We start from the raw sequence: 21,561 nt of genomic DNA, 5'->3' as shown, positions 1-21,561 counted from the left end.
AGACAGAAAAGGCACGAAGGTGTGAGTTTAGGAGAGTGTTAGCCTTAATTTAGAATTTGCTGGCTTTTGTCAGGTTTCAAAATACTGTGCAGAGTATGAAGTACGTATATCCCACAACATTGGGCAAGGCTTATGTGAAGAAAATTCTGTGAAATGTCCACCAATTTAGTATACATACTTTGGAGGGAAATAATATATTCCACCCCTCCCCCCACCCCCCCACCCCAAAAAGAAGAAAAAAACATAATGGGCAAGTGGAACCAGCCCCCATTTCAAGTCAATGGAAAGACCAATATTTACTTTAACGGGGCTTGAACTGGTCATTTTTCTGCAAGAAAGAGGACTAGAAAAGTTCCTGCTTTTTAAAATGAAAGCTAGCATTTGTATCTGGTCACATCACTCTAAGTGCTAAGCCTTTAGGAGGAAATACAGAGACTAGCACTAAAATCATGGGAGTTGGCCATGCACTTGTGCTCAGCAACTGTCATATCTGGCCCCTCTGAAAAAGCAATCTAATCCAGTTATTCCTTCTGACATAACCTACTCAAAGGGTGCTTTATATATGTCATTTTTCTAATGAAAAACCATTGAAACTTACATATTTTAATCAAAATGCTTGCTTAATAAATTTTAGGGTAGAAAGTCAATGAAGGCTTGTAAAAACCCTATTAAGTAAGTGCTTTTAGTGATTTAAAGATTTAAATGAATGTATGACTATAATGTCATGAAGCTTATGATCTAATCCATTCTCAGTCTGAAAATGATTGAGCTATTATGAATCTCAAAATACAAATATGATCTAGCATGGCAATTTATATTGGGGAATTAAAAAAAAAAAGTGATTTTTTTTCAAGCCAATAATGGCAGCTCTTTTGGTGCTTTTAATGCTATGTTGTTGATATACATTACCATTGCTTGAGTACCACAGTGATAGTTGCTCTGAATACCCCACCCTAGACAAATATGTGGGAACATAAATGTGCTGATCCCACAAACACTTGCACACATGCATAACCTTTTACCTACACAAATCATGGCAAATGAGAATTAAAGTACAGCTTTTCTGCAAGGTCCTTGCATAGGACAGGATCTTGTTGTACAGTTCTACTCATGACTTACAGGAAATGTTTCAATAATACCAAGATGAGTCCAAGAATCAGATGCTAGCTCAGATCTTGCATCCTGAGATTTTGTATGTTGAATTTTAGCCCAGAACAAAGTTTATCAGTTTGCTCCAAGTAATTCTGTACTTTGGAGCAAATTAGAATCAAAACATTGAAAGACCTTACACTGTAGCAGCACAATACTGCAGCACAAATACTACTTACAGACAAATCAGATATTACTGAGGGTACAGGGTATGTTGGATCAAAGGCAGCCTTTTCAAGTTCATCCCATTTTGCTTTTGTTTGGCAGTTGCATATCCACACATTTTTCCTCCAAGCATGTCTCTGGATAATGCCAAAAACTGGAGTCTTCCCACCACCAAGTCCCCTTGAAATTCCACATGGATGAAGAGAACTGGCAGAACCATGCTTACATCTCCTTTTTACACCTGCACCTCCTCCTGTCCTTGGTTCAATGCGTGAATGTTTGTGGTAGAAACATTGTTTACAAAAAATATATCTTTTTTTTCTTTAGAAAGATCTAGTTCTGATAAATAACAGTTAAGTTTACAGTTTTGAACTGGCCTACCTTTACTACTAGAGCTACAATATTGGAATACTGAATACTGATGAGGGGATGAACTGGAATGAAAACAAAAGTGGTCATATTTGCATAAAGAGAATGATTGAACATATTTAATTCTAAAACAAGACAAGTTTGTTATTGTTTGTGATTTGTGACTTCAGAATACTGGCCGCATGAGTGTCCAGATACATACTGTGTGTATGTAAATAAAATATGAAAATGGTCTCTTGTTGAATTGGAGTAGTAGAAATGCTCTATTTCTTTCAATCTAGATAATAAAAAGTTGTAACTTCACAAAAACAAAAATATGACACAGCATGCAGTCACAACAGCAAGCACAAAAAAGAAAAATCCTGATAAAATATACTTATATGTGCATATTATGCAAATATATTTTACAGTAACATACAATGTTATAAGACTGTTTGACAAAACAAATGCAAGTTTAAAAAAGAAAATAGTTAGATGGTTCCATGTTGAGTAGCAAGTAACCTGAGATGTCTTCTATGTTTTTACTGGAATAATGATCTTTAAAATCTATAGTGGATGCAGAATATGTTGGCAATCATTGAATTCTTAACTACATTGCACTAAAAATGTGTTGTTCTCTGTCAAAATGGCATGGTAGTTGAAACCAGTCCAAATGCAGCAAAATGCACTGTACCTTTTAGTACCTACCAAGATTCCTTCCGGTGCAAATGGATATTTGAAATGGATGTTTGGAAGTATTATGAACACATGCATATCTCCAAAACACTACAGCAGTACCTTTCTTGTGACCAGGCTTACTTACTGCACAACAGAAAATAAGTGATCATAGAAGACTGCTAATCTAATACAACATAAAAAACAAACAACAAAAAATATTAGCACGGAAAATAAATTTGGTGTGATGAAATTAACATTGATGCTATGCAATTTTAATGACCTATCTGAAACTAACTAATGTAACTACATCACTTTCTGATTAGTGTGTATGGCAGCATTTACAAATAATGTTTTTGAATACTGATTTATATATGAGGACAGCTGTTTGAAAACTTCAATGACACACAATGTTTTGTGATGATATTATACAATACTTACTTTCTCAAGGCTTAATATTTTGAGGACACCTGTTTTTCAATTAAAAAAAATCCTCTGATGTGCATTCTATGATAAATTGTCCATAATCTCAGAATGAATATGAACATGTGTGCATATACATATAGCGTATATTTCTATGCACCTTCCCACAATATATGTATACACACATACATGTGTATTTTATATATATAATAAAAGTTCATATATATATAAATATATATAAACTTGACAGGCAGAGTAATATTTCACTTATTGTAATTGAAGTCCTTTAAAAAAGTTCAGTCACTCAGTTAACATAGTATAGCCAGTAAATTAAGTTGAAAAGAGAAAATGTGAACGGAAACACCATCCTTGACCATCTGTCTATGGCATTCACATCAGTTAGATCAGGGATTTTTATTTTCATTTGTGAAGACCTTCTTCGTAAATGACCCCTTTTGCTGTGGGGGCCCGTTCTGTCCATTGTACGCCTTCCAAAGCTTTCCCGATGTGAGCTGTGTTTTCTGTACTGGATTCCTGAGTTGTCAAAGGACATTGTTGAATTTCTAGCATCAGTAACACTAGTTGTAACTTCATTGCTTGCTACCTCGTTGTGGATTTCAAGCGATGTTAGCAAAATATTTCCATGGGTATCCACCTAAGTTGGTAGAAAGAAAAAATGGGACATTAGAATTTCAGAATTGTTTTCATGTGTCAATAAAATTCAAATTCATGGATGTCCCAAATCAACAAATCATATGTCTAACTGTAAACATATGAATTACTCCTTTCAAAGCACACTCTGTTGGTTAAACTTGATACTTAAATGGTTTGCTGGACTGGGATCAGAATCATGCTAAAAGCATATGATGCAAAAACAACACATTATGCACTGTCAGACACCTTTTTCCCTCCAAAAAAACCTGCCTTTTACAGGATTAGGTATAAATTAGTGTTTTATCTGCACTGCTGGGGAGGAGAAAAACAACACATTGACAGCACTTCCACTATAGGAAATTAAATACATTGAAAGAGTCTTCCACACTAGAATTATTATTGTTATTACCAGAAAAATAAACTGCTCATAAAATAAGAAGAAATGCACAAAAGCAAGGAACACTTCAGCTTTGCTGAAATGTTTCTACAGGTATCCTGAATTCTTTGCTTTTTAAACTTTTTTTACAACTTTTCAGCTCTTCAATCCAGAGACAATATACCTTTTGACAATTAAGCCAAAAAACAAGCCTCACCCACTCCTTAATATTTAGGCAATATGAACAACTACAGCAGTAGCGCTCAACATAACTGGCTCCATGGACTGGAAGAATGGTGCAGGGCTGTTCTGTGGGCCAGATCCAGTATTCAGGATCAGTCCATGGGCCTGATCCAGCATGGGGTCAGTGTGCAGGGTTGGTGTGTGGGTGCAATTCTGTGTGCCAACCTTGCCCTGCATGCTGGCCTGATTCTGCATGCTGGCCCAGTCTCATGCACCTGATACAGCTGTGTGCTAGCCCAATCCCATGTGCAGAATCCAGCCATAGGGCGTCACATATGGTACTATGCTGCTCTCCATGGGTCCTGAAATTTTGCAGCAGGGGAGTGTTATGCCTCAGCTCTGTATTCTTGGGCAACCCTGGCACAGGATGCAGTCTGTCTGACTCACAAAGGACTCACCCCCCCCCTCCCTCCCCTCCTCTACCTAAACGAAACTGATTAAGATGCAGCGAGAGACGCACCTAAAACTCTCCAGATAAGGGTGATAAGAGTGAACAACTGCCCTAGGTCTCATTTACATCTGAGATGGAACCAGATGACCATTCATTTACATGAGATGGAAAACAGAAAGCCTGAAGCAGAGACTGCAGTGAATTCTGGGACCAGAGAAGCAGGAGAGCGCTGCATGATGGGGAATCTGTGCTTCCAATGTTAATTAACCCATGTTCACACACACCCAGCTCAGCGTTTATCAGACCAGTTCTAATTTGGATTTGCTAAGGACTTTTCTTCCCCCAGACACACACACACACCTCTAAGTTTAATAGGCATCTCGGGCCGTACATTCCCCGGTCCCACTATGGGAGGCCTATTTAAACTTGATTGACTAAAACTCGGTTGCTGGGTTAGGGAATGCTGAGGCAAGAGACTGAGTCCGAGGGGGTACGGGCAACATTTGAACAATGGTTAAGGGTTCATCACAGCATCCAGCCTGCTGGAGCCCTAATCCCAGGTGTTGTCGTATCTTTCCCGAGACGACTGGTGGGAGTCCTCTCCACAAAAGGTTATGAGCACCCCAATAATTGCTTTAAGTCTGTTAAAAGACTATAGTAAAATCTGGAAAAGTCATGCTAAGCTGAGGCTTGTGCACAACAAGTAAAAATCCAAAATCCTGATACTGCAAGCTATCTATTGTTCCTGAAGAAACCATGAGATATCCCATCAGGATATCTGCCATCCATAGGAATCTCAAGCTGGCTCCCAAGTATTTGGGTTACTCCCTAATCTTAAGTGTTTCCTGATTATCAATCAGTTTCCTGAGATGGTCCAAACCAGATAACCCCTTGTCAATAGAAAAGACAATGATTTACACTACTGAGGGTGCTTCAAAGCAACTGAACTGAGGGTATAAAAATCTGTAAGTGTGTGTGCTTAAAAGAGAGAGAAAGAAAGAAAAAGAAGAAGCAGGAGGAAAGAGGGAGAAAGAAAGAAGAAGAAGAAAACTCCTGTGCTGACACCATCCCCTGTCGTTCTTGGGACGCTGGAAGAACAGATCGTCTCTCTCTTCAAGGATTGTGCTACAGACTGTGCCTGTCAGCTTTGCAGCCTGGGTACCGTGGACTCGGTGAGATTCCCAGCGTTCTCTCTTCTTTCTAGGCATAAACTTCTGAACCTGAACTGTATCAGTTAAGCTTGAGCTAAGTTTCCCCAAATACTTAGTGAAACCAGGGTAGTATTGTCATTGTTTGTGTTTGTTTTTCTTTTGCATGTCTATTACTACTAGTACTATTATATATTTCATATGCTTAGCAATAAATAACTTTTATAGGCAAACTGGTAGTAACTGGGTATATTTTTCCTTCTCTGCTTCTTTTTCCTCCTGTGCTCTGCAGCAACGCTTCTTTTACCTATGCTAAAGATCCCTGTGAAGCCCAAATTATTGTGGGGTCTGCTCATCAAGAGGCCAAAGATTGGGACGTGCTGAGTTTGAAACACATAAGGGGATCAGCTTGTACAGGCTGATTGACCCAGTTTGACTCAGACGTGCCCTTATGAACTGAATGCTGGCCCATGAGGGTGTCAGCTGGACACCCAACTGGATTCAGAGGGATTCTGTTTACCTGTGTGCTTGTGTCTGACTGCATTTTATTGTTGCACTTATGAACTGATTCTTGGCATATGAGGGTGTCAGCCTGTCCATGCTGATCAGCCCGGCCAGATCAGGCGTGTCACGTTAACTTGTGTGTGTTTGTGTGTATGACTGATTTGGTGACTGGAGGAACCCAGTCCCATTGATAATGAGTCCTGCAAGATAGCTCCACTGGGGGTGAGGGCTTGCAGAAGGGAGAAATACAGCTCCGTATAGTAACACAAGCAGCACATTGACAGAATCACCAAGTCCCTAGAAACTATCCCTAATAAATGAGCACACCCCAAAGTAATGGGCAAATTTGGTAACAGGAGCTATAGCAGTGTTAACTGCTGTGGCTCTGGGAGCTGTGACAGTTAACACTGCCACTGCCCTCCCACTGTCACAGGTGGCATAGTGCTACTGCTCCCCCACCACCAGTGGCGATGTGTAGCGGGTGCATGGGGGTGCACATGCACCCCATGAGAGGACCAGTGCACCCCCTGACCAGCTGTGCTCACTGCTCAGGTGATGGGGGGGGTGGCAGGGAGGCAGGCTGGAGTGCCAGTGCCCCACATGCAAGCGCCAACCAGGGAGTGGAGAGCTCCTGTGCTCCCAGAAGTGGCTGCAGTGATTAGCTGCAGCGATCAGTCATCTCGCAATCAGCCGCAGAGGATCCCCCCTGGTGAGCAAGATCGGCCAATGTGGGACACCCCCTGCCGGTCGGTGACTGTTTGCTGTGGGGACATGTGCCCCCGCTCACTAAGGTGGCACCAGTCGCCCATGCCCACCACCAAATGGACCTGTGGGTATATCCATACACCAGATGGCATGATTCTATGATCCAGATCTGGCCTTTGGGTTGGAGTTTGAGCACCACTGGCTTAGAGGGGTCTTGAGCATGTCTTGGTCAGGTATTTAGAATCCCTTTAACCTGCCTATGCAGCTTAATTGTAGGCTTGGGCAGCAGATGGGTAGGGCTTGTTTCTCTTTGGCAATCTGGACACAGTCAGAAGGAATAGTAAAGTGATGCAGGAGGAAGAGCTAGTAAATTCAGTCAATAGGTATTACTTTCTCCTTTAAGACTGTATTAAGGCAATGAAAAACATGGCCTTGGAGGTAATATGCTCTTGGGAGGTGCTGCCTTTTCTGATGAATTATGAAAAAAGGATCTGATAATTTTTGCTTGTGAAAATATCCTGCTCCAGATCAGCTGCTTCATTTGAACACTACAGAGCCATAGGTAGTCAGGTGTCCCTCCTTTCTAGCCTCAGCCCTCCCATCTGACTACAGCTCTGGTGTCCAAGCCTCATGGATTTTGTATCAGCAGATAATTGAGCCCACTCAAAGTCCACAAATTGCACTCTTTCATAGGATCCTAGGAAAGTAGAGCTGGAAGCAACCTCACAAGATCATCTAGACCAGACCTTTGATCAACAGAGGATCATTCCAGACTAAACCATCTGAGCCAAATATCTAATCTACTCTTGAAAACTTCCAAGGATGGAGATTCCACAACTTCTCTAGTTAGCCTGTTCCAATGCTTGACCACCCTCATAGTCAGAAAGTTTTTCCTAAACTCCGACATAAATTTCCCTTGCTGCAGCTTGACACGGTTGCTCCCAGTCCTATCCCCTACAACCATAGAGAAAAGCTCATCTCCATCCTTTCTATAAATACCTTTAGGTATTTAAAGACTGTTTTCAAGCCCCCTCTCAATCTTCTCCAGATTAAATAGCCCTAGTTCTTCCAGCCATTCCTCACAAGTCTTGCTTCCCAGGCTCCTAATCATTTCTATTGATCTTTGCTGTACTCTGTCCAAACTGTTCACATCTTCTTGAAGTGTGGGGTGCAAAACTGGACACAGTACTCTAGGTGAGGTCACACCAGTACTGAACAGAGCAGAAGAATCACCTCCTTTGAGTTAAAAGTGACACTCCTGCTGATACAACCCAGTATGTTGTTGGCTTTTTTGCAACAAGAGCACACTGTTGGTTCATATTCAGCTTATGGTCTACTGCAAGGACCCCCAGGGCTTTTCTGAAGTACTGCATTCTAGCTAGTCATTCCTCAGTCTACTTGTGCATGCAATGCTCCTGTCCCAAGTTCAGGACTTTTCGCTTGTTCTTGTTGAACCTCAACTGATTGATTGCAGACCATTTCTCCAGTGCATTCAGGTCCTTCTGGATGTGGGCTGCCTGGTCTGGATACTATCCTCCAGAGTATCTGCAACTCCACCCTATTTGGTGTCATTCACAAATTTGCTAATTGTGCACTTGTCTAAATCATTAATGAAGATATTAAACAATACTGGACCTTGGAATGACCCTTAGGGAATCTCACTTGATACCTCCTCCCAACTAGACATTGTGACATTGATAACTAAATATTAAGTAGGATGATCCAACCAGTTATGTATCCACTTTACAGTACTTTCATCTAATCTGTATTTTCTTAACTTATTAATGAAAATGTCATGGTACACAAGTGTCAAAAGCCTTGCTAAAGTCAAGGTATATGACATCCACTCTTCCTTCGACAACCACAGAGCCTGTCACATAATCAGAAAGAAATCTGGTTGGTCAGACTTGCTCTTGGTGAATCTGTGCGGGCTGTTCCTGATCACTTTGTTGTCTCCTAGGTGCTTCACACCAGAGTCCCTGAACAACTGCTCCATCGTCTTTCCAGGCATCAAGGTCGGCCTGACTGGTCTGTAGTCCCTCAGATCTTCCACCTTCCCTTTCTTAAAGATGGGCACTATGTTTACTCTTTCCCAGTAATCCGGGACCTCACCCAACTCCCATGAGTTCTAAAAGAAGATAGCCAATAGCTCTGAAATGACCTCAACCCATTCCTTCAGTATCCTAGGGTGCATGCCATCTTGTCCTGCTGACTTGAAAGCACCTAGCTTTTTAAAGCAATCCCTAACCTGTTCTACTACTCTAGGCTCCTTACCTATCTTTGCTGCCAACCACACTCATCATGTGGTACCTCCACCCATGTATGTGAAGACTGAAGTAAAAAAGGCATCACATACTTTAGCTTTCTCTGCACCATTCCTAAATAGATTGCCTTTTGCATTCTGTAAGGGACCTGTGGTTTCTCTGATCTTCTCTTGCTTTTGACATTCTTGCAGAATTCTCTCTCTCTTTGGTTTTTTGATTTTTTGCCTTTTATGTCCCTTGCCAGCTGCATCTAAAATCATGTCTTGGCCTTGTCTTTCTTCCTGAAAGTCCATGCAATACTCTTATACTCTTATCTAGTGCCATGACTAAGTTTTCACTTTTTTACAGAATTTCTTTTTTGAGTTTCAACTGATTTAAGAGATTGCTCTCTAGCCAAGTGGGTCTCCTGTTGCACTTTCCATTCTTCCATCACATCAGGCTCGCTTGCTCCTGTGCCCATTAAGATGGCCTCCTTAAAGCAGAGTCACCTCTTGGACTCCTCTTCTCCTCAGACTTTCCTCCCAGAGGATCCTGTCCACCAGTTTCCTGAGTTTGCTAAAGTCTGATTTTCTGAGGTCCTGTGTCCTTATTCTGCTGCTCTACTTGCTTTGTTCCCTAATCTGTTCCTTCCTTTTCCTTATGCTAGATTCAGGAACCATTTCTGATCTTTCTGGCAACTGTCGGCCAATGGAAAGCATCAACAGGTGTAAAAAATGCTCAGCTGGCCATTTTGGGCCAATTTAAGAATATTTTGCTTTCTTTGAGTGACTTTGGCTTTCCATGAAAAATGGTATAAGCATATTATGTTAATGCTAGTGTTCAGGGTAATTTCCAGTTCCTGTTATTTAATTTTCACATCTAAAATTCATCCTGCTAAATTGTTTTTTACTTTCCACCCTAAACTGCTGAGTGCAGTGAGACCTCTCTGCTCCAGAAGTGACTGCATTTCAGTAATGGATGAAGTGATCTTGCACTATGGAGCTTTAGAGATTTAACAGTCATCTGGGAAGTACTTTGCAAGCCCTGAATGATGTATTAAAAGCATAGGTATAGATATTTCTCTGTACATGTGCATTTAGCTTATTTCGTTCTTGTTAAAAATTAATGTGAAATGGATATTTCATTCATGAGTTACAGATGCTACAATGTATTTTTCCCAGTGAAAACAATCATGACATAGTAGAACTAATGTTTTATGAAGTTGAATGCAAACAAGATACAAATATATAGTTCTGAGAATAAAAAACAGGCAAATAAAAAAGCAAACCATTGAAGGCAATTCCATAGTTTTGTAATGGGTGCCTATAAATAATAATATTAAAAAACTCAAGCTAAATTGACTTAGTAGGCTTCAGAAGCCAAAGGGCTGGTTAAGAAGAATAGTTTTTCACTACAGTAGCGAGCTGCATCTGTTATGTATATGAGCATGGGGCTGAGGTTTGCAAAAACAAGTGCAAGATACTGGAATATAAGCAGAATCTATAGAGGGAGGCAGTCAGGCTCAGTCAGAAACTGAGAAGCCTTTTCGCACGCACTTATCACTTATAGCTTTCTCAGAAAATAACTGATTCAGACTGTTCTTTTGGTTTTGATTCGTACAAATACTAAACAGCATTTTTAAAACCACTTTGCAGAACATCTAGAAGAGCTATACTTTTCTCATGAAGCACACAAATGTATCTCTGATCCAGACCAACAGCAACTTGCTATTGACTGCTGCAGCATATTGGCAGAAGCCTGCATGGTTTGACCCCAGATCATATATTGCAGCAGATCTGTTTCCCTGCTTACCAGTTTGACAACATCGGCCCTCTTTGCAGAGTTCCATTAGCTACCACTTCACCACAGACGCGTAGTACTCATCTCTGTTTTTAAGGCCTCCAGCCATACAGATGGTCCAGTAAAATATATCACCCACACAAATCCTGACCTCTTATAAAGACACATCATCTTCCTCTCCCTAAACCCTCTAGAAAGCTCTTCCTTAACTTCTGAAAAGAACTTGAGAATATTTAGGAAGCTGGAATGAGATCTAAATTAATAAACTAGGGAAATAATTCTGTTTCCTTCTGTGAACCTAAATGGAAGCTTTGTAGCAGTGTTAGTAGTGTTTTTGGCACTTAAATTCAGGTTGTAAATCTATTATCTTTTTGCTGTGGATGCATAGCTCTCCACAGGTAGATGGAGAGCATGTGCACAAGGTTACATGTCACCCTGGGCAGGTATACAACTATTACATATACTCATTCTGGACTCATAACTGCATGTAAGTCATGAAAAGGCTAGCTGGCCAGAAACCCAGACTTAACAGGGTATGATGAGGCAGAAGGCCCTGCTCTATTTTAGCCTGATAGCTGGGGGCTAGGGTATTTACCTGGAAAGCAGAGAAGACAGAAGATCTATGGCTCCCTAAACCTTACAACATAGTGCTCTAACCATGATGCCACAGTTTAGGCATGATCAAGTCCTACCTTCCCGCCTCTCACAGGACTCCTTTTGAAGCTGGACCTGGGCAGGGGAGGGAAGTGGGTAAAGGGAGTCAGGAGGACAAGATTAAATTAGAGGGGGTTTGCCTTGCTCTTAATGTCCGCCATCCATTTTATCCATTGAGCATTAAATACAAGGGACAGTGGCTCAGCTTCAAAATGAGCACTAGAGAGGGGCCTGGATAATGTATAACCTGTGACATATAGAGAGAATTATGTTTGGAAATCAAGGGTACATGCTCAAATCCCATCTGGGCAAAGGTAGCCTAGAAACTGTCTCCGTCACTTCCTGAGTAAGTTTCCTACTCATTCAGTCATTAGAGCTAAAACATAGGAGGGTCTTCCTTCTCTTCAGCTTTTTTCCCCATTCTCAGGTACAGTGCCCAGTTAGTATGTTGCCTGATGTTCACACTTGTCCTCAGTGCAAGGGAATGATTAAAGCATTCCTAGGTATGTGCTTAGGAAACTGCCATTTAAACGCACAAAGGGACCAGGCACTTAAATTGCAAAAAGGAGTATGAATAACTCAACTCCAGCAGCCATGGATCTCATGGGGTGTCCATATTTTTTCAACTATAAAAAGCCCTAGGTGCCTAATCCTGAGCTTCTGTACATGCACTGAGGTCCTAAGTCTGAGTAGCTGGACATGTTATTCCTGCCTAATTGCTGTTAGTATCTAGATATGAGGCAAAGCATTGTAAGTATGCTCTGTGCACCTAGTACAAACTAACAGCATTGACCTCAATACAAAGTGCAGCATCCATAGTCACTTTAATCTACACATGCAGCTGGCATAAAATCTGCTGACACAAACCTTTGGTAGGTCATTCTAATGGTTACATGGAGGACCATAAGCCTAGAGGTCTCAAACCCACATCATTCATTTCTCAAAAGCTGCCCCTGCCTCTCCCCTTCACTTGGATAAAGGGTATTCTGAGTAGTGAGTATCTTTAGCCCTCCTGCTCAAGGTGGGCCATGGGGCAGCTAAGAGAGCAGACTTTTGTCCTATTCCTTCCCTTTAAAGTTTCTTCTCTCTGAACCTGCATCCTTTGTCTCCTTTCTTCCTCTACTGTTGTCACTCCTCGCAGAGCTGACTTTTTTCGTGAAGAGTACTCTTTCAGGCAGGCAGCAACAGCTGAACACCGAATCATGAATTCATTCTCTGTTGAATCAGCAACAACTGTATATGCAAATCGTTAATATTTTATTTCACAGTCGTTTAAATCAAACCCCCATCTTCACTGTCACTGAGTGATTAGAGTTCTCTGCATGTGTGATACATTTCTAATGTCACTCCTTTTGGAAGGGTAAGAGGCATGAAAAATGGTAAAATACCTTACATGTTTAAAAACAGGGTCTTTTTTGAAAGCTTGTCATCTGGGCTACGGACATAAGTTACAGTTTAAGTCATCAGAAACCGGTTTAAATCTGTAACAGGACAGAAGTTCAGTGCACATAAACTAGTTTCAAAATAGTTGAAACTGGTTTAACATAAGTCTGGTTGAATATAGGATCGCATGCAACTGATTTGGGTCAAAGCAGTTTATGAAACTTCTGTCCCAGACCCCCTCTTGGTTCAAGTTAAATTACAGTCCCACAGCATCCTGGCATGCTTTCCAGCCCTGGGCTGGGCTGTGCTGTCTGCTCCAGGACAGAAGGTTTGAGGTGGGGCAGGGGGAAGTAGGGACTGCCCCCCAGCAAACCCCGGCTGGGGTTTAGGAACAGGGAGGGGGGGTTAAACCCCCCTTCCCCCAAGTACAGAGCTGCCCTGACCCGCTGAACTTACTGCTGGCTGCGACTGTGGACAACAAATCCCGGAAACACCCGGAAGCAGGAAGAAGTGATGAGCAACCCTGCAGAGTCATGCGGCTGTGATTGTGGTCTGTAAATCCCAGAGACCTTGTGGGCATCAGGAAGAGGAAGCAAACACATAGCTCATGCTAGCTATGTGCCAGACAGTCATGCTTTAGCACTCCCCACTCCCTGCCCTGCTTCTGGACTGAGTCACTGTAGGCATGTGGCTGCAAAATGTAAATATCTGTTTACTTGTTAGTTAGTTTAATTTCTAAAGTTTTAACTAACCTGCAAAGACTGAACTGATTCAGCCTCAGGCTTTTGGACTGTACTTAGCCCTGATTTTTACACATCTGAGATTTCTTAAACTTCACCAAATTTATTATACTACTTTAAAATCATTAAAAAATCATTATCTATAGCTATATCTATTCTTTTCTGCTAAAGCTCATTGGAGAAGATGAAGACTTATAATGACACTCTGGTTTCACCCTTCTCAGGTGAAGGAATACATATTTACCAAGAACTCTGCTCAACCTAATATGCTAAGTACTGCCATCTTTAAAGAATAAGTGCACTTTGCAGACCTAAAACCTGATGTACATTTTTTTTTTATATATTTGCTAAAGATCAAAACTGGCACACCAAAATCTTTATTCCAAGACAGCAGCCATATTTGAGGTGCTCAAATATTCAAGTATTATACTGTTATTGAAGAACTGAAAGGAAAGAGCTGCCAGTGACTACCATATATATCTTCATTAATCTTAATTCCCAGACAAGTTTTTTTTTCCAGATCAGTTCAGCCTTGAAGCCAGTTTGAAAACATTTTATTATACTAGGGAACTGCTATGAGGTTTGATTTACTGTTAGGTAATTTGTAATATCTGAATTATTTCAGGTTCATTTAATTCTCTGCTTAATATGCCATAAATTTTGAGGGGTGTTGTAAAATCAAATCTTCTGCTAAAAATTCAATCATTGTATTCCACAAAGGGAGACAGAAGCAATATTTTGCCTGCTCATTTCCATCACAGTTATGTTTAGTACTTCTTCAGTACCAAACATCTAAATAAAATGCAGACAATTTTTGATCATACCAGAAAATATAAATGTAAAAAAAGCATGTAAAAGATGTCTCTTAAGTTACCATCTTGCTTTACACTATGTCATAATGACTCTACTCAAGGCTATTACCCAAAGTGAACCCACTGAAATTATTTTAAAGTGGTGGAAATTGATTGTACCACATTCCTCTGCTGCCTTGCTATTTATTTAGTCATTTCTACACATGCAAGTTGTAAATCTGAATGATAGTATTTTAGACCTGCTTTGCTCAGCTATAAATGGTTATCCAATATACTAGATAGCAGATAATCAACCTTTTAGATAACCACTTTGCTTTAAAAGTCATCTCCCATCATTCTGTCTTTGAGAGTTTTAAAAATATTTTATAATTACAAGCATGGTGAAGAACTACATTGATCAGGATTCTCATTACTAGGTCTGAAAGTTAGCATTTCTCTCTGGCCTGCTTTGACACTGTTGTTCATGATGATTGTAAGGAACACATTAGAGGTTTTGGCATAAGTGCCTCCATCTTGTGTACATCCTTCATTATATAATGATAGGAACTGTATTTTGTTTTTGCAGATGTGTAACTTTAAAATAATAGAAGCTCTAAGTAACCTTATATAATGACAGGTTTGCAAGGCCATGTTTTCACTGATTTAAACAGAAAAGCACAAACTGTTGACCATAGTAACACAATATAATTGACACCCATTACCATAAGGAATGACACTCACTGTCAAGAGTCAAAACCAAACCGATAACTGCAGTCCATCTTAGATAAACACTAATCAGCTGTTAATGAATGTGGAATCTTATAAGTTCTTCTCTGATCTGAGGGGATCTTCCTGAGTAACCGCTTTCATTAACATATACCAAATCAAATTGTATATAGATGCATGTTATTAATGAATTTATCTGTGATTGTAAACCTAGGGAGGACTGGGGAATAAATGACCTGAGTTGCTGGGCAAACTGAACAACTAAAAAGAGCTCAGAGATACTGGGGTCTGGCCTACATCTATCTTCCCAGATGTGAGTATGTTTCTGCATTTCCACTGCCTGATCTGAATGCTAGTTAAACTTCTGGTTAGCTTTCCAATAAAGTGGCTTTCTTCAGAAGATGCAGGCATGCTCTATTTTTATTCCAGGGCTTTGTTACTCTACAAAATAAGCTTCCTTTTCCTAACTTGTAGACAGAGGGTTTCCCTCTACTAAAGGAAAAGAAAAAGAGGAATGAAAGGGGGTGTTATTTTAATTTTAGCCTAATCAGGAAGAACTTCAGTGTCAATGAATTGAATGGGAAAGATGTTAAGACTTTAAAAACATTACCAGCTAGGGAAAATTAAAGATTCTGTGAAAGAATACCACATTATTGTCACCATTCACCAAATAAAAATGAAGTTTGATACATTGACTTTGACTGATATACACTGATGTACAAAAGGAAATTAAGCACAGTCTTCCATCACAGTCATTTATGCCAGTGCAAAATGGATGTAGGATGTTACCAAGTCAGTTCATATTGTATTTGGCTTGTACTGCTCTAAATTACTATGTAAGGTGAAAGGCAAGGAAGAATTGTCCCTAAGACCTAAAGCTGATAATATAGTAGCATATGCTATGTACTGCAAAGTTGCAAACACAGGTTTCCAAACTGAATTTCCAAACACAGGTTGAATACTTACATCATATGTGCTCCAATATCAGTGTTCTTTTAACAGTAATTGCTGGGGTGGGTGGGGCAGCCATGGGGGGGCAGGGACAGCGGGCAGGGGTCAGGGGGCACTCAGGAGGGCTGGGGGAGCATACAGGGGATGGGGCCTAGCAGGGGTCCGCATTGTCCCCCCCTCCCTCCAGGCTTGCCTCCCCCTCACCCCCTGTTACCAGCTCGAAGTCCGGTTCCAGCTGCAGCGGGCGGGGATTGCCCAAATCACCGAAGCTCTCCAAAACTTTTCTAAATTGATTCAGAGAGCTTTGAATCAATTTGAACCTTTTAACTGGTCCCCTGATTTGATTTGGATTCGGAGATTCGGCCACCAAATCAGGCTGAATCTCCTCAAACTGAATCAGCACCCGAAGTTTCACACAGCCCTAATATCTATATATCTATCTAGATCTAGATATATATAATTTCCAACCCCCAAAAATCCCAGCAATAAAACAATATAAAACATGTTTAAGAAGAAGTGAATAATCTCTGAAAATAAACCAACCCTGCTTTTCCTTTATTTCTAACTGTCTTACTACAGCACCATTGCTTTTATACACAGAACCAAGAGAACTAAATTTTCAAAGCAAAATTCTATGTATGGGAATGAATGGCACAATTGACACTTCTTTCTAAATGTCATGTTCTTTTGAAAAGTTCTGGGATGGCCCTTCCTAATGAGACTCAGATGTAACAACTGTATTGCTATCAAAGGAGACCAGTGCAAGCTGGTATTCTACAACTGTTACACCTGTGTGACTGTAATGATAGAAGGGAGCAACCTATTCTCCCCTTCTTCCTTTCCCATCATTAACCATGCTTCATCCTGGGTCAAAGTTAAGGTGATGTAGCTCACATATCATTACAGGTTAGTGCAGCATCTGTTAAACTGTAACTGCCTGCTCTTGAGCAGGAGCTCTACCTCCCAATTTAAAGCAGGTTCAAAGGTACATTTGTACCTTTGTATATGGCCAAAGATACATTTGTCCCCTCGGTATACAGTCAACATCTTGGAACAGGGAACTTCCCTGAGCTTTCATTTGCTCTGTTAAGAAATCTGTTTTTAAAGGTGTTTAAGATCCAATAAAATGTTTGGGGTCTAAATTGCACTAAGTGCAAGTAAATGATCCACAGTACCTAAATAAGTAGGCACCTAACCGTCTGGTATTTTCTTAGGAAAACATAGCTGCCTAATGATGAACTATTGCTATTATTATGTCTAAGCTGAGAGTTTAGAAGCCTAAAGCCTATGGCAATGGCCAGCAACTTTTACAAACCACAGGCCAGAACAGCCTGACTAGTCTGATGCAGGGTGGGAACAAGCAGCAGCAGCACAAACACAGCTTCCATCTGCCCATCCTTGATGCAGCTCCTCACTGCCCAACCCTGGCATGGGTATGGCCACAGGTAAATTTCTCTGGCTCCACAGGCTGAAGCCAGGGCTCTGTGAGCCATATGTTGCCAACCCCTGGCCTATGGGATAGACTGGGCTGTTGAAGCTATGCTACTGAGCAGGGAGATATGCAAAAGTCATGGGGCCAAAGAGAACAAGCAAGAGGGTGCATGGTTTTGTCATTCAGTAAGAGGGCCACTCCCCTGGGAGGAGGAGACAGCTGTGTTCCTGCTCTTTTCCTAGGTGTATTTATGCATTTTGAATTAATCATTGGATAAAATGCAGAAAGACCACTTGAAGAAGGGACTGGAGTCCAGGACTCCCTCCCAGGCTAAGTGCAGAATTGAACCCAGGGACTCTACTTCCTGCATGAGTGCCTTACCCACTGTTGTGAAAAGCCAAGCATCACCTATACATAAAGTGATGACTTCAGTGCCTGTGTTCAAGAAATTGTTTCATGTAAGTGCCTAGAGGTCCGGGCTGGAAGACGACATCACTTGTAATGTGACTCCTGAGTACTTTAGTGGCAGTGATGCATTGGGTAGCATCACTGGCTGCACTGCTGGTGGCATGGCACTATCCAGCCTGGTAGCATAGCTGTTTCTATTTTTTTGTGTCTCCCCCTGTTTCCACCAGGTTCATACCTGGGGCTACTGCCCCAGTCACCCCTTCTTGGTTACATTTTTGAGAGGAACCCAAGTCAAAGAGAGAGCTGGGATTCCAGCAACACAACCTTCTTCAGCACTTTGCAATAGCTAGCTTATGTGCCTACTGCCTTAGTTTCTACTTGGTATAAATTGTAGTCCTTGGGTCTCAATCTCCACTAAATATTGGAAACATAGGTGCACAGTCTGGGCTTGTATATTCTGTTCCTAGGGCTGAGACTCTAAATCTTAGGTATAGAAACCTTCAGCATCACAATCCCTATGATCCTTTTGGGATTTGGCTCCTTGTGTTCCTAAAATACCTTTACAAATCTGATCTAAGGGCAATAACAACTCATATCATCTGTAGATCAGGCACCAGTGGGTTAACATACTTTCTCTACTAAAAGGGAACAATGTAGTTCATAACTCTTCACTGATATCAGGCCTGCCCTCTTGAACACTACACTGGGATGGAATGGTAGTCATCCAGAAGTTACAACACACGTTATGACAGCTTGAGCCCAAAACTGACAATATTTACCTAGCATCTGTAGCAAACACATATTCTTTGTGAGTAGGCACAAAGAATGACCTGTAAAACACAATTACCACTGGTTTATACCCGCCTCCTCCTTAAAAGAGTATCAACAGCAACATTAGAAGAGAAGTACATTTAGGGCACATCTACACATTGCCCCACGTCACTGTAGCAATGCGCTATGTTGCTGTACAACATGCTACGATGACGTAGCAATCATATGAGTCTACACATGATCAGCAGCTACTTCACTGTAGCAGTGTGCTCCCCCATTTTAGTGCACCGCTACACTGAAGAAGCAGTGAAAACTAATTGTGAGTCATGCGCATGGCTCACAGGAAGTACTAAAGCCAAAAGGAAGTACTAAAGCACAGTGCAGTAACAACGTTGCTATAAGACGACTTGTAGAGAGACGCGCTTTAGAGTTCTTGCATATTAATTTAGTTTTAAATCAGCCTGTATTCCAGACTTAGAGTGCAAAAGAAACAAAGGGTAAGATTACACATTGCAAGTACCTTGTGTTAAGAGCACATAAAACTTGGACAACTGCATGTTCAAGCTCATTAACTAGTGCTAAGTGCCCTCTAAGTACCTTAAAGTTATGCCACTTGAGGCAAGGATTATCTCTGAGCTGTGCTAGGCAGATTGATTTAGTTTAACTTCTAAATGTTCCACGGGGATCAAATGACTAATTTGCAGTCCTCCAGTATCCTTAGCAGGCACTGCTCCCAGGTATACTAGCTGTCCTCCTGGACTCTGATACTCATGTGATGACAGGCTAGACAGTGGAGTAGCAGCTGGTGAGTGACAAAAGGGGAGAAACAGGGGAGGATGGGAAGGAAGCTGCAGGGCCACTGGTGGCACACTGGGATACTTCCCCCCAGCACACATGCACACACACACACACACACACACATGCACATACCCCCCAAACACCCTCCCACCCCAAAACACACATGCATATGCACATATCCCCCCCAGTTTGTTCATGCACACCCTCCCCATGCATGCAACCCTCCCCCACACATGTGCACACACACACATACACAACATTCTCACCCAGCATTTCTGCACGTGCATAGACACACACGCAGAGTATATACATATGCATGTGCACACTCACAAAGATACACACCCCAAGTACACATCACCCCCCCAGTTTTTAGGGGCTTTTTACACACTCCCAGCACACATACACATGCATGTGCACATACATGTATACACCCCCCAGCACACACAGACATGCACCCCCAGCACATACATATATTCGTGTATACAGCTCAAGCACACTACCTCAGCTCCCCTCAGCTCCCCTCTCTCCTCCCCCCCTCCAAACACACACACCATCCCCAGATTTGTCTTTACCTCTGGGCAGCACAGTTGGGGCGTGGGGTAGCAGCAACGGGGGTGGGGGCTGCCCTGATTGTTTACAGGCCCTGATTGTGCAGGGCCACATGGAGCCAAGGAACATGCAGGGAGTCCCCCCCATCCCAGTGCTGGCAGCAATCAGAGGCATGCACTTGCATTCCCCTACCCCCACTTCTCATGACTGCTCATGTAGTGACAGGGGAGCTTTGCTGCACATTGCCAAGCTCCTTGAAGCTCTGCACAGTCAGGGATAGCCCCACCACTGCCGTGCCCCCATAACCCTGCTGTGCTGCTCAGCAGCAACCGCAGCCAAAGGCAAGTTTAGGGACAGGGGGCTGTGTCTGTGTGTGCACTCTGGGGCCTGTGTGTGTGTGTGCGTGTGCATGTGCTGAGGCAGCGGGGTCTGTGTATATTGCTGTTGGACAGCCAACAAGCAAGAGAGGCATAGAGCAGACTTGTCAGCTCCTAGCCATGCTCCTGCTCACTGGCCCTCTAACTGCAAGTCAGAGCTGTGCACATTATAGAGGATTTAAAGCCCAAATATGTAATGCTTGCAGCACATGCTAACTTTAACAACAGTCTACCATTCCTTAAGGTTAGCACATGCTAAGTGGAACATGTAATCATACTCAAACTGTATATCAAAACTGAACTGCATAAAGCAGTGATTCATAAAGCAGGAGTGCCTTGAGAGCCTTTCACGGTAGCTATGGGGGTGCTACACAATGTTAGTACTGTTAGATGTATAATCATGATGTACAAAATAGACCCAGAATTTTCATATAGGAATTCACAGTGTTAAGAACATACTGACCTGTTGTGGTCTTTCTGAGTTCTTTGCAACAAAAATGTTGTCCTATTACTTTTCTTTAGTCAAAAAAAGTCTATCAAGGAGTGTCTCAAATCTATTGAGGTTTGCCTGGAGCCTGAAAAGGTTGTGAACCACTGGAATAGAGGGATGTGAGTTATACATGTATGTAAAAGCCTCTATATTTGGATCCATCCTTTAAGCTAGGGGTTCTCAATCCCTAGGCCATAGCCCGGTGCTGGTCTGTGGCAAGTTGGCTGCCGGTCCATAGCATGGTCAGCTGCCAGACCAGAACTGGCCACAGCCTGGCAAACCACAGCCCCCCCAGAGCTGGGCAGAGAGACCATGGCTCCTTCTGCAGGGCCCACAGCAGCACAGAGTTTGGCCCACCCCCCTGCCTGAGAGGTGGGGGTATCCTTACCTGTCCTTTAGCCGGAAATTCCAGCTGCAGTTGGCTGTGACTGATGGGCTGCGGTTTGCCGGGCCGCGACATAAAAAATTTGCAATCTTTTCACAAATACCACAGAGAGTAAATATTGTATGAAAAGAAAAATAACTAATTGTTCTGATTCATAAATGGGTAGCACCACAGAAACCAGCTCATGTGAGAGAGTAGCATCCTGTATTGAACTTCCTAATTTATGTGTGGCACTGGCAGATTACAAAAAATGGTCCTACAACATTCTTCCACAAGTGGAAT

At 41.9% G+C, this 21,561-nt stretch overlaps 1 protein-coding gene across 2 annotated transcripts in view; it reads right to left on the bottom strand.

The window, feature by feature from the left end:
• Positions 1-231: 231 nt before the first annotated feature.
• Positions 232-21,561, bottom strand: part of GABRB3 (gamma-aminobutyric acid type A receptor subunit beta3) — a 196,777-nt gene continuing 175,447 nt past the window's right edge. For both annotated transcript variants that reach the window (XM_059720968.1, XM_006266946.3), the window contains exon 9: positions 232-3,415. In XM_059720968.1, coding sequence (XP_059576951.1) covers positions 3,065-3,415 — 351 coding nt within the window. In that variant the 3' untranslated portion in view covers positions 232-3,064. The remainder of the gene's footprint in view (positions 3,416-21,561) is intronic.

Source organism: Alligator mississippiensis, chromosome 1 (assembly GCF_030867095.1).
Source record: "Alligator mississippiensis isolate rAllMis1 chromosome 1, rAllMis1, whole genome shotgun sequence".
NCBI lineage: Eukaryota > Metazoa > Chordata > Crocodylia > Alligatoridae > Alligator > Alligator mississippiensis.
This window is presented reverse-complemented; position numbering and strand designations above follow the sequence as displayed.